The sequence below is a fragment of the Enoplosus armatus genome, chromosome 7 (genome assembly GCF_043641665.1).
Source record: "Enoplosus armatus isolate fEnoArm2 chromosome 7, fEnoArm2.hap1, whole genome shotgun sequence".
NCBI classification, from domain to species: domain Eukaryota; kingdom Metazoa; phylum Chordata; class Actinopteri; order Centrarchiformes; family Enoplosidae; genus Enoplosus; species Enoplosus armatus.
The window spans coordinates 3,997,195-4,010,426 of record NC_092186.1 but is presented as its reverse complement, the minus strand read 5'-3'; the positions used below and the strand labels follow the sequence as shown (position 1 = coordinate 4,010,426).

Here is a 13,232-nt window from a genome sequence, read left to right as displayed (position 1 = left end):
ACAGCTCTACAGAACCTTGCTGGATAAAGGAAAATAAAAGCTACATAGCCCAGAGATTCCACTCTTCCACCATGTCTTCCTCTGCTTTCATTTTTTCATACCAATGGACATCTACTGTGTCAGTCAATCAACACACCTCCCAGTTAAAGAAAAGAAACATGGGCAATGGAATGAACAGTGCAGGTAATTACTTCTATACGGTAAAGTGGTCCAATAGGTAGATTAACAAAGAACATTGATCTCAACTGAGGGTACAATGAGTTTGATTGATACAGTGTAATGTGATTTAACCACTATCAAAAAGTAGTACCAACACACAGAGTACAAAACTAGTCCTTATATGCCCTGCTCCACTCAAGCTATATTATGTTATGCAAGAAAGTTTTATCATATCCCCAGCCCCTCCCTTTTTCTGTCCCCAACTCCAGCCCACAATGTCCACAACCTGGAACTGCAATTCCCATGGTCCTGCAAGGGTGTGTGTTTTCCTGCAATCCAATCAGGAAATCCGTTTGAAATTGCTCCAATGCAAGGGAGAGGGTGAAAATTATTCTTAATAATGACATAATCAGCAGAGCAGCCATCAAGCAGATAAATTGTCATGCGCATCGTGCTAAAATATCCAATTATCCTTTGTCCCCCAGCTCTCTGTGTTGACGTTGGAACTGCCGGAAAGCCAGTAGGTGGATCCGCACTTCCCACTGGTTCAGTCTTGCTGGCAGGTTTGCAGTATAGATGCCCCCCAAGAGAAGAGGGCTTAAACAGCCTTGGTGCTTAGTGTACAGATCTAGATATGTAAATAGGTTCTATACAATAAAATTGTTCCCGATCCTCAAAAATAAATGGATGAAAAGTATCTGTGATATTTTTTCCCCTCAAAATGGTTCCATTGTGCATTCAGGGTTTCTTCTTTTCCTTTAAGTCTTCAGTCCTTCCTTTGCTCTATTCAACAATTGTTTTGCTTTATCTTACATAGCCTCCATTTATGAAGTTAACACATGCCTAAATTGGTTTGCGCCGCATCTACTCTGTGTGCCCCACAGTAATCTGCAGCGCGATGCCAAAGGAAAACAATATGTTTTCTTTCTTTTACAAAGTGCTCCCCTCTTCTCACCTCCGAGGCGTGTCTGATGCTCTGTTCTGCTTCCAGATAATGCTGTCAAGTAGTCATTTGTCAAAAGATCCCGAAGGCCATATCTGTCGCTAGAAAGAAAAAGTAGTTTACTGTACTTTGTTTTGCTGCAATATTAGAACAAAAATAATGATTAAAAAAACATCCTCCTCTTTGTTTTAGCTTGTGAGGTTGTTTTTTCTTCAACTCATTATTTGTACTTTTTTCTTCTTTTCTTTTCTTTTTCTACAAAAACATAATTATTCTTTTTTTTTTTTTCCTCAGGTCCAAACCCCCAGAAAACCCATGACTATATTCCCTCAGGTATTAACAGGGTGTCGACGTTCCCAGTGTAATTCCATGGGTGTCTGGCAACTCCAGGCTGGCGTTTCAGCTCCTGACATATCTGTGTTTGTCAGCATGTCGGCCTTAAGTCTCTGCTGCAGCAGTGGCGTTAGATTTTGCCTCAGCCATCAGAGTCCTGCCTACGTGGGTGCATCCACAGGGCTATACCCGGGTGGTGGAGTGTGAATGTGGATGGGGCAAGGTGTTATTCTGACCACTGCTGGGGAAGGTGTTGAAAGAGTGGAGTGAGGTGAGCCCCCCCATGGTGCTGGGGATCATGGTTATGGTGTTTGGCGTCATGAGTGGGATGTCGTCCGGCGAGCGCCTCATGGCCAGAGTGTAGTCCGGCGGGCAGGCAGTCCTCAGCACCATGTCATGCGGGTGCAGGGAGTCGCCCACCCCCCTGCAGTCCCGGTCGAGGTCTGAGTGCTGCTTCATCTGCAGGGACATGATCTCCTCCTCCTGAGTGTGAGCCAGGTCATTGGCGGCGCTACGCTGGGGGCTGCAGCGCCTGTGGACATCATGCCGGCGCTTGTCCTTCTTGTAGTAAAGTGCGGCAAAGGCCAGAATGTTGAGGAAGAGCAGGGAGGCTCCTACAGCGATGGTCACCGACAGCTCAGTGGAGTAGTCACGCTGGTCCACCAGGTGTGGCTGGTTGTGGCTGCCCTGGGTCTCGGTGGGGAACGGAGTCGGGTTAGGGCGCTTGGTCACCAGAACCTTGGTCTTTGGGGTGCGGTTGGTAGCCTCTGGTGGAGGGATCTGAAAACAGTAAGAACAATTGTCAGTGTGTAATTGATTTGAAGAGTTTAAATGTTGAAAGATATTGTGTCTGAGAAAGCGAAATCCGCTTTGTGGATTTAGTGATTTAGTGGTTTAACAGTAATACTGTCTAGTTCGCTGTCTTTTGTCTCTTATACTGCACATGGGAAAGGTTTATTTATTCTGTTTTCAGTTGTGAAAAATGATTCTATCATTCAGACAGAGAGTAGGCGCAGGTGTGGCTTTAGACCATTCTTCTGGAATACATGCTTTGTTTTTATCCAGCAATCAATACACAAGATTTAGCAATAGTTTGAGCCACCCAAAGCTCAGCTAAACATAAAACCATTTTTTTTAAACATAACACCTGATATGCAGTACATGGGATTAGAACGTATGGAATCTCTGTGACAACTGATAGAAAAGATGATGTATATCACACCTTTTGGCTCATGGCGTGAGCAGATGTGAATTTCCTTCTCCTCATACTGAAACTACAGCTCTGTGTGACTTCAAAGAAGCATTTGTTCTTATAGCACATTTATATGCAACAAGTCATTTCATGTCAACCACAGAAGTAGAAACTCACACTTGAGGGCAGGATTAGACAAAGTTGGGTCAACAAACAATCTGAATATTGCAATTTAAAGTTCCTTCTTTTAAGTTGCTTGGGTCTACTCCAAAACCATTGCTGTGGAGGGAACAACTCAGGCAGTTAATTTTTTAGAAGCAGCATAGACGATTTAGTACCAACCTTGGTGGTGGTAGGGATGAGCTGGGTGACCTCATTGAGGCTGTGCAGATGAGGGACCAGCTCCAACCACAAGTTGACCTGAGGAGAGGAGAGAAAATGTGATGAGGGAGAGAAAATTAGGATGAGAACGTTGTCATTTTGATAACCTGGATGCTAATATCTCAAACTAATTCTGAAGTTTTGTATGAAGTAAAATTAAGCTACAAAAGAATTAACCAAACCTCACAAATCTTTTTCAGGTCAACAAAAGGGCGAGACCGTAGTATGACTGAAAGGATAATGCAAACAATATGATGATAACTGCCAAATTCAACATAGTCTGGCTCTCTTTGGGTTACAAGGATCCTTGAGAACTGCTATCTGGCTCAGTTAACTCTGGGTTTTCCTATCCGGCTATGAGCCTTTTCAAATGAAAGTGGCATACTTGTCAGATCAGATCAGGAGCTGCTGCAGAAATCTAGTAAATAAGGCTCTTTCGGCTGCCAAAACTAATGAAGAAAACTACAGTGCTTGAAAAACAGCTTGAAGAAAAACAATTGATGCTAAAATGTCGCATTTATAATTCACTGGGAGATAACTAAAGTTGGAATACGTAAAAAAGAAAATTACAATCATCATGTATTTGAGTCTAAAAACCATTCACAATGTTGTTGTCCTCAGCTGTATGGAATGAAGTGTGTGAGGGCTACACTGCAACTGTCAGGAATAAAATAAATTGTACACAATCAATATGCAACTATAATCATTGTTCATTAGTGTAGTTACATTATTATAATGGAGAGCAAAGTGAATTCTGATCTACAGTGGATACTGACAGGGGCAATGTGGTCTAATTGGTCAGTAGTTGGGCTGTTGATGCGTTTTGAATACGTCTGATCCTTTGATTTTTTCCTGCTCCAGAGCAGGTTAGCTGTGCAGTGTAGGTTACCACTGTAATCTATCTTGTTTGAAAGTGAACCATCATCATGATACCAGAAAATGTTATGAAATCCAAAGATAGCTGGCTCAGCCATGGTTCCTTTACAAAATGTATTTCATTCCAGGATGGCTATCATCAGTATTCAGTGGTCATTGTTCTGTTTTAAATAAATAAATTGGTTCTCAGCATTTTATTCAGTATTCAATCCATATTCTCAGAGTTGTACTCAATATTGAATATCCTAAACATCATTTCTTTTGTATTCTTCTACTACTTTATGCATACAGAAAGTGTTAAAAAGGGCAGAACAACATGAAAACAGAAAATACATTCAGTAATATCTGGCTGTACCTTGTTGGCACGGTAGTGCTCTTTGACACGGGGCTTCAGGCCAATGTGCAGGTAAAGCTGGTCTTTCTGGTTATAGCGTGTCCATGCCACTTCCTCAAAGCGATTGGGCTTTGTGTGGATAAACTTGGTGTCCTGGGGGACAGGCTGGTTTGGGTCCCTGACAAAGGAAAGTAAAAGATGAAAGAATTCACAGAAAGGTGAGATCTGTTGATGGTTGTTTTGGCAGAACACAACACGAGCTCATTTGAAACAATGCAGAAGTAGGCACGCTGCCTCCCATAGATGATACAGCACTCTCCTGGCCAATCAGTAATAGTTATGTCACCTTGTGGTCGTTTACTTTCGGGGACAGGAAGAACAAAAGCTAAACTAAAGGTTGAGTGGGCCTTTTGAGACACGTCTGTCTGTTTATTAAAATTTAAATTTTGACCTAAGTATAGCATCTCCCTCAGGCTAATCAGTGTAATTATGAAAATAATGGAATGCTGTGGTGAGATGCAGCCCCCAGGTCAAAAGGTCACATGGGGTATTCTTGTACACAGATGATTGGTTTTCAAAAGATTCCGATTGAATGAAAAGGTCTTAAGATAGCTAATAACCTCAGACGTTTCCATAATTTGAGGTGTTATTCAAATGCTAAAAAAATTAGCATGTCACAGTTTTTAAATTATGGTTAATTACTGTCTCGTTGGCAGTGAACATATTTTATACATAACAAGAAGCTTCCAGCCAAGGAATATGTTTGGGTAAAGATGCAGTTAAACCATGCTGATAATTTCCATAAAGCATATGCTTCAATAGTTCCTATAAACCAAACTAAGAACTAGCAACTATTTTAATCTTATGTACCATTTACTTTTGGTAAACAACAGAATTAATCCATGATAATAAATAAACAAATGATAAACAAAATAACACAAGAATGAACTACTCTGTAAAAGCCAGTCAGCAACCCCACATGAACTCGCCCCTTATATTCAGTATATACAGAGGAGTTTACAGAGCACATTCCACGTGGGATCCTGTGCTAAATGGACCCACTTACACTTAATCTGAGCAGAACAGAGCCAGCCATGTGAGCTATGGTGGCCCATTCAGACCTACTGAGCGCCCCATTGTCTGAGAGCGGCATATGGAGCCAGCCAGACCGCATCAGGAACACGCTTAACCATTCAAATTGGTGGCATAAATCCCACAGGTACCCAGCATTCCATGTCAATTTGAGGTTATATATGAAGATCATTAGTGCCTTTCTGTTCCCCTCAGGGCTACTGGGCAGAGCACGGAAGAAGCCAATGTCCCCCCATTATGCTCTCAGAAAACAATTACGACCATTACTATATGCTGAAAGGCAACGTGAGACAGAAGGGGGGTAAAAAAAGGATTTTAATTTTGTCCCATCGAGAATGTCACTCTTCAGGCTACGACCATTAATTAAGAATGTATTTAAAGATATGTATAGGGTATCTGCATAGAATACCAATTACACTGCACAGTCCATAAAACACGATAGCTAAATTCACTACTCCTGCTCATCAAATGGGGGTTAATATTGAGGAAACACAATTACAATGAAATTACAAATTAGCTCATGGTCTACTAATGGTAATTGCATACTGATCAAGTTCTGTAAGAGTGATTGCAGAACAAATGCCTACAAAAAATGTTTAAATAACCCTTTGGCTGATTTTTTTTTATATATGAACATGCTGAAGCTTGAAACCAGGGTGATCCATAAACAATGACTGGTCCGATGATTTGGAGAATTGAATATGAAAATGGAATACCTTTTATCAGAATCACACCTTAAATTGTGATTTTAAATTGTGAAGTCCCCTTTGGTGGTGCAACTTAGCATATCTTCCATAATAAATTATTGAGTACGTTTATTTTTTTGTTTACAAAATGATTTCAAACAAAACTTGCTCCTTATTGAGGCTCCTTATTTACTCCAGTGAGACTAAAGAAATGAAGTATCATCTGAATTCATTCACCTGACATCTATTGAAACTATTAAACTATTAAACTTGTACTTTCATCAAAAAATGTGACAATGTAAAGTTACAATAATCAAAGACTATTTGTGTGTCTTTCGGGGAACAGCAGAGAGTAATAAGCTGAATGAGCATCAAGAATTACAATTAAGAATGCTCTTAAGTGCCAATTTAGGAGTGAAAGTACAAAATAAATCTAGAACAACAGAAGCTTGGCAATCCTTTAAGATGGAAAGCAGAAGCAGCGGCATCAACATACTCGGACTAATTATGGTCCGATGGTGGCTTGAGCCATTATGGTAACTATACTGCACATGCCCAACTTTGTTTTGTTTTTAACATTTCAGTTGTTTTCTTTCAGAGATGGTGGAAGGACCAGAAGGAGCAAACAAGAAATGTTTTCTAAAGCTACATCCACTGGCACCCTGAAGGGGATTGTTGATGATTATTGATGAGTGATTATTGTGTTCTAATGACCTATGTGGTCATTATTCTGTTTTATACAAAGAAACTGGTTCTCAGCATTTTAATATTGCATTCGATATTGAATATCCTAAACATTTTTTCTTCGAATACATGTTTCTTGCTTGCAATAATCGAAACATATTACATATGACAACAGATGAGTTTATTACTGCTACTTTCATGCAATTATTCTGCACATGCGGAAGCGTAGTTATGCTGTGGGTCCAGTTTTGGTTTATACTGCAGGTACAAAGCGAACCCAAACTAATTGTGTTATTTGTTAAGGAGCCACAGGGACACTGGAGCAGTACACTCACGTAGGCCCACAGTATACTCACTAGTGAGCAGTGCTTAGTGTGGCCAGCCCACACTTTGGGCTGGGTGTGTCCCACTAGGGCCCCACCTGGGCCCCAAAGTGTGGTGCCCACACGTGCCCCACATTTCAGGCAGGGTGGGCCTCATTACTAGTGGGCTGCCCGCATGGGGCTCAAAAGGCCATATTTGCTGGGTTTACTGGAGAAAGCTGACTGTAACTCAGTTACTTAAGAGCATGTAAGTGCAGTGATTGATAAAAGTTGATGTTAGTTACAATAGAATGAGAAAAAGAGGACAAAGCTAGCTAATGCAAATCATCAAACATTAACAAGTACAAAGGCATACATCAATTCTGACATGAAAGGGTTTAGCCATTATTTACAACTCAATAAAAGTACTCAAATGTAATAGCTACTAGCTAGAGCATGGGTGTACAATAAGTTTGAGTTGGAGCTACCTCATTTGGTGCACTTAATGCATAAACTGCATTTGAACTCAGTTAACAGGCTTGCTCAGAGTTATGATGGTACTGTCCCAGTCCATGGGGATAATATATGATGAGTTGTATTGGCCCTTGGGAGCCAAGTTTACAGTGTCACCATACCCTGTCTTGGCGAAGTTTGTCCAGTAGGTCATGACCACAGCACTGAGCATCACGTCGTTCTTGGAGAAGTTGCAGGGAAACAGCTCTGTTGGTCCAATCATCGGTAGGCCAAACACATACGGGATCTCATCTCCATGTGCTGCGTCTGCCCACGGCGGTACCTAATGAGCAGCAGATGAACCAAATCAGATCAGTATTATTACATTTATGTGACAGATACAGGACATTGCAAGGCATTACTTTTGCTGCTGGCACATAATGGATATTGTGATGATACACACAGACACAGACAGATCAAAGAAGCTGGGAAAATATTTCTTAACAGAGAAAAGGGGAAATGAGATGCGTTTTTCATATTATTTTTTCCTACCACATCTGGCCCAGTATTCGGTGTATTACAGTGACAAGATGAAAAATAAAGGGATGGCGCAGACAGAAGAGGGTGGCTTTGAACTGAATTCCAAACTAAGATGTTGAAAGTACATGTTGCAGAAAGTAGTTATACAACTAAAAGAAAGAGTAAGAAGTTAGGAATCCAAAACTAGAAAAGTGTCACTTCATAGGCTGCAAACTAGTCTGTTACAATAATGTAATTGGAATAAAATCAAACAGTGTTTTGTGCCATGAAGTACTGTCTCTTTGTATTGTACAGCAATCTGCCTTCCTGTCACAAAGCGATTCATTTTTATGCTCCAAAAGAATCAGAAGCAGATTTCTCTGACACAAATCTGACACATAAAAACCTTTTCTAAAACTTTGTGTGAAGGCCACAACATGCTGCCTGCTTTTTAGTGCTGGTCTTGTTGGATTACAGTAATTATAGAAAATTGATTTGTTCGCAATGCGTTTGTACATTTAAAGCCTCAAGGTGTGTTCAAGCTTAAGAAATAGAAAGACATGAATGGATGCAAACACTCAAACTGAAGCAAGATGTGTCTGCATGGGCTGACAATATTTTAACTTCTTACTCCACTTTGGGAATGTACAGAGACATACATTACATAACATTTGCACAGTAGTACTATGGCTGTGTGTGGCGGGTAATAGTTAAAATTTGCATAAATAAAGTGAACATGAAAGAAGGTGAAAATTGCTTTGTGTTCAATTTAAATGCCTACTTGTTCATCAAACGAAATTGCCCTTTCAGTTCATTCATTCAGTCTCATATTGTATTCATGTTAGCCAATTTCTGTTTGGGAGGGGGAGTTATTTTGTTTTGCCCTAACCAATCAGTAGCAAGTGACATATTCCACTGACATCTATTTTGGTTGACAAGAAAGCTCCAGTGGCAGTTGGTAGAAGCAGTTAACTGAATATTTTTCATGATGATAGTATAAAAAGTTGACTTCTGCGTTGTTCAGCTGTACAGCTGCAACGACCTCATCCACACTTGGCGCCATTTTTGCAGCGAATATTCATTGATGTAGCTAGGTAGATAGCTAGCTATGTAGGAAGGCGAATGTACCATTCTTAATCCTACAAAACACAGCCATCAATGACCACAGAACCAGACCTATTCGAATAGCCCAATTCAGAGATGTGGGTGGGGATTCTGAGATCTGGAACCAGACTACTTGAAAGCACCTTTAGAGTTGATACATTATCAGTAACTGATATACAATTACAAGTAGCACCTTTAAACATAAAACTTACTCTTCATAATCTCTCTATTTGATCTCAGATTATGACTTCGTTTGGTTTTGTCACTGAAAGCTTTACCCAGGGAGACATACAACAAGCCAGCAGTATTTTGTAACTTTTATCATATCATTGATGATCCATAAACTCGATGCACCACCCAGACAGCCAGATACCCACCTGTTCCGTCTGACAGTGGTGGTAGAAGGCATAAAAGTATGTCGGTGACCCAAAGCTGGAGTGCAGGTCAGCTGTGGCGACAGCTGGTGCTACCCACTGGTGATCGGTGAAGAGGGCCAGCAGTGTCTTCCGGCGGGTCTCCGGGTTGTGCCTGTCGGCCCAGTCTGTGTACATGAACTTGATGGTCTCTCGAAGGATGTCTTTGCCCTCTGGATAACCATAGAGGTCATCCACAAAGCTGGACACGGCGTAGTCAAAGTCGTTAGCCTGAACGCCGTTTTCATTGTCCACGATAAGCTCGACAAACTTAAGGCCCTCGCCCTGGTTAACTCCCAGCATAATATCGTAGTTGAGGAACTCACCTTGAAAGAGATGGTAGAGATGGATGTTAAAAAGTACACAATTAGGGTAGAAACGTTGTTGCAAATTGCAAAACAAAGTGAATTGATACCTTGCTCCATGAGTATCTGAGGGTCATCAGGTATAACATCTCCATCAATAACAGGTCCAAAGGCGATGTGGTAGCGGGCTGGCTGGATGTCTTGATCCACCAGCTCCTTGTAGTGTTTTTTCTGAAGGCATACCACGAGCTCTACAGTGTCCTCCAGGTTACAGCCCACCTTACTGGCCAGCATCCGGGCATACTTGGCTGGCTGAAAACTGACGGCCCAGCTGGACAGAGCAGTGCCACTCTGAGCGATGGCCCTCTGGAACAGGCCTGGAGACGAAAACAGCACATTTTCAACTGTCGAAAGGTAATTACTAAAAAAACCTTTGGCAAGCCAATATCCCTCCAAAATATGATATTATACTCTTCATGAATATTCATGCAGGCAATTATAAGCCAGTATGGTCTACGAGAAAACATAGTAATAGGTCACATAACCGGTACTGGTCAGCCGGCAGAAAACATGCTTGCACGTTAGGTTGCTAGCGGTAGTGCTGACTACATTATCCCTGCGGCCCCTTCAGAGTCTTCCCTAAATACTCACTAGAGCACAAAATTTGTATTAAGCTGTGACTGAAAATAGTGCCCAACAAATGCACTATTTCCTTCTGTTTGACTGATGTTTGCAAAAAACTACAGTGCCCAGCTGTTTTAGGAAATTATTGAACCTTTTTTAACAATAAAACTTGTTTTGTGTCCCATTTTTGAAGATTTACATCTGCAGTTTTCAACCAGTGAGGTTGGGACTTAGTGCCATGGACAGGGGAGGGAAGTCAGAAAGTTCTGAGAGAGGGAACACATTGTTGATTTCGGTCTTTAGTTGAAAAATAAAGATTAACACCAGACTTCAGGAGTCCACAGGAGCTTAAAAGTTCTTCTTATGTGTTCTGTCACACAAAAATCTAAATCTCTTTCATTCCTTTACTGAATTTGAACATGAAACAGAATTAATAATTGGTAGCTTATTTTTATTTTTTCCCTCCCTTTGCTCTGATCAGATGAAACACAGTGAAAGCAGTTCATGTTTTTGCAAAATCTTTTTTTCCGTTCTGACTTTCAAATTTAAATTGAAGAACTAAATTTAGACAGCAGCCTTTTGTTGCTCCCAAGGAATCTGACCATATCCCACTATACTGTCAGACCAAACACGTTAGGATGACAATTCATTGCTTACTCTTACTCTTACTTAACTTTAATGTACATACTGCTATTTCTGGGTGGAAAATACAGCAAGAGACTGAACAACGTCTCTACAGTGTGTTAGATCCCAACTCCTTCTAATCAGTCAGGGTGCATTCACACCAAGCATGCTCGGAGCAGTTTATTTCACCTCTGTAGTGTTTTCTCTTCAATAATAGTTTGTTTGGCCAGGTGGAAACAACACCATTTGAACTCAGATAGCATCTCATTATCGCAGTTGAATGTTGTAATTATAGTTAAATGCAGGAAAAGCAGCTCCCACATGAGAACAAAAGGCTCCATTCGAGACCCAAAATCATACTTTAACACACATGAAGCCAAAACAAATCCATAATAAAAACAGCATCTGCTAAACTGAACTGTGTGAGTTTCCTCTGTAGCAAGCACTCACACAGTCACACACCACTGACGTGCACATAAAGTACTGCATGCACGCTTAAATATACATGAAGATCCCACGTGAATTCCCCAGTGACTCGTGATTTTTACCTTTGGTGGAGTTGCTCCAGCGGTTGCCCTCAGAGTAGTGAGACAGTGTGAGCAGGTTGACACAGGAAGCTCCGGCGCCGGAGCCAAACACAGTGATACGTAACGGGTCGCCGCCAAAGGCTGCAATGTTCTCACTGGTCCAGCGCAGAGCCTGGATCTGGTCCAACAAGCCGTAATTCCCTTTGGCTGCCTGGTCACCTGTACTCAAGAACCCTGCACCAGAGGACAAAGGACAGAGGGGACATTAGTATTATCCTTCTTTTTATTATTATCAGTGTTGTGAGCAGAAGGGTTCAATAACAATAATATTACTTCACCCACTAACAACGGACATATAAAAAAAATACATAAATAAAAAATGATTTTTAATGGCAAGAGGTATTATCTCATTTTAAAAATCGTATCCATTAAATATCATGGATGCTATTTGGTTTCCTGATAAGAGAGGGCACTGATTTTTCATCAGTGAAAGCAAGAGAGGTTATAATGGTCTAACCAAAAACTGCTCAAATTAATTATTGCTACAGGAATTCCTTTTGAGAAATAAGAAATGAATGTCTTTGTTCAGTCAGAAGCCTTACATGAGTTAACATAGAAATATGCAAGTTCAAAGCAAATTAATTGTTGATCCGAGACAAAATCTGCAAGAAAGCACAAAAGAATAGCTATTACAAGCAAAGTATAAATAAATGAAATAAATGATCAGTTGTTAGAATTTAACCTTAGTGAAAAAGACGAGAGATGAGGAGTGAAAGGAGGACAGGACAGAGTTAGTGTATGCAGTCATGTGACATTTTCTCTCTGCAATTTTGTTGCTAGGGAAGTGCTCTGTAACTACGTAATTATCAGAAGCAGTACGCCACCAGTTATTAATGCAGCCATCAAAGTTCTCATCGCATGGTCAACTTGGATAGACAAGGGGCAATCAGATAGAGAAGCAAAATTACCACCAACACGACTGGAAATGGATAAAAAAAAGATGCTTTCAGTGTGTGACATATTTTGAAGAAATTTTGTTTTTCTCGTACGGGAAAAAATCTTTTACATTCATAGGTTTGCAGTTAATTACCCCTCATAAAATGAAAAGTGAAGACCACCAGGGACACAACTAGCTTCTTTTCTTTTTGATCTCCTTGATTAAAATAAAATAAACAGAAATCTACTTTTGGACCATCCGAGCACAACTGCCAGTAGATAACGAGGCATATTTCTCCGTTGTACAAGGAAAACCAACAAGCCTGGCTGTTTAATAATTTGCTGCACTAAAACAATAGTTATTACCCTGCAGAGCCACTTAAAGAATGGATACGCTAAATATAACACAGACGGACTCATTTTGGAGAGACATATCTAAACATATGGTCCAGCCCCAAATAGAACTTATGATGATGAGATAGTCATGTGAGTCATGAAAACAGCTCTGTTTGTTTGTTCAGAGTAACATGGATTTGTTTTCTCAAAGCAAATAAATAAAAAAAAATCTTGAATGCACTGTAGAAAAGGAATAACATTTAAACTCCTTTCAGTTGGCTGAACAAATCAGGTGTTCCAGCTTTGTTTTCGGAGCCAAAAACATGAATGATTCTACAATAATCAGTTTCAGCCTTTTCTTAACTCTGCATCTCTCTGCATCTTTAAATTACTTAAATGCCATTTATAC

The 13,232-nt window shown here is 40.5% G+C and overlaps 1 protein-coding gene across 13 annotated transcripts in view; it reads right to left on the bottom strand.

The window, feature by feature from the left end:
• Positions 1-1,618: 1,618 nt before the first annotated feature.
• nlgn1 (neuroligin 1) overlaps positions 1,619-13,232 on the bottom strand; it is a 263,428-nt gene continuing 251,814 nt past the window's right edge. For 12 of the 13 annotated variants that reach the window (XM_070909603.1, XM_070909591.1, XM_070909601.1 and 9 more), the window contains 7 exons: positions 11,600-11,785; positions 9,887-10,153; positions 9,436-9,797; positions 7,618-7,778; positions 4,240-4,396; positions 2,970-3,047; positions 1,619-2,215 (listed from right to left, as the gene is read on the bottom strand). In XM_070909603.1, coding sequence (XP_070765704.1) covers positions 1,619-2,215; positions 2,970-3,047; positions 4,240-4,396; positions 7,618-7,778; positions 9,436-9,797; positions 9,887-10,153; positions 11,600-11,785 — 1,808 coding nt within the window. Of the gene's footprint in view, positions 2,216-2,969; positions 3,048-4,239; positions 4,397-7,617; positions 7,779-9,435; positions 9,798-9,886; positions 10,154-11,572; positions 11,786-13,232 lie in introns of all 13 variants that reach the window. The other variant, XM_070909590.1, reaches the window with a different exon arrangement.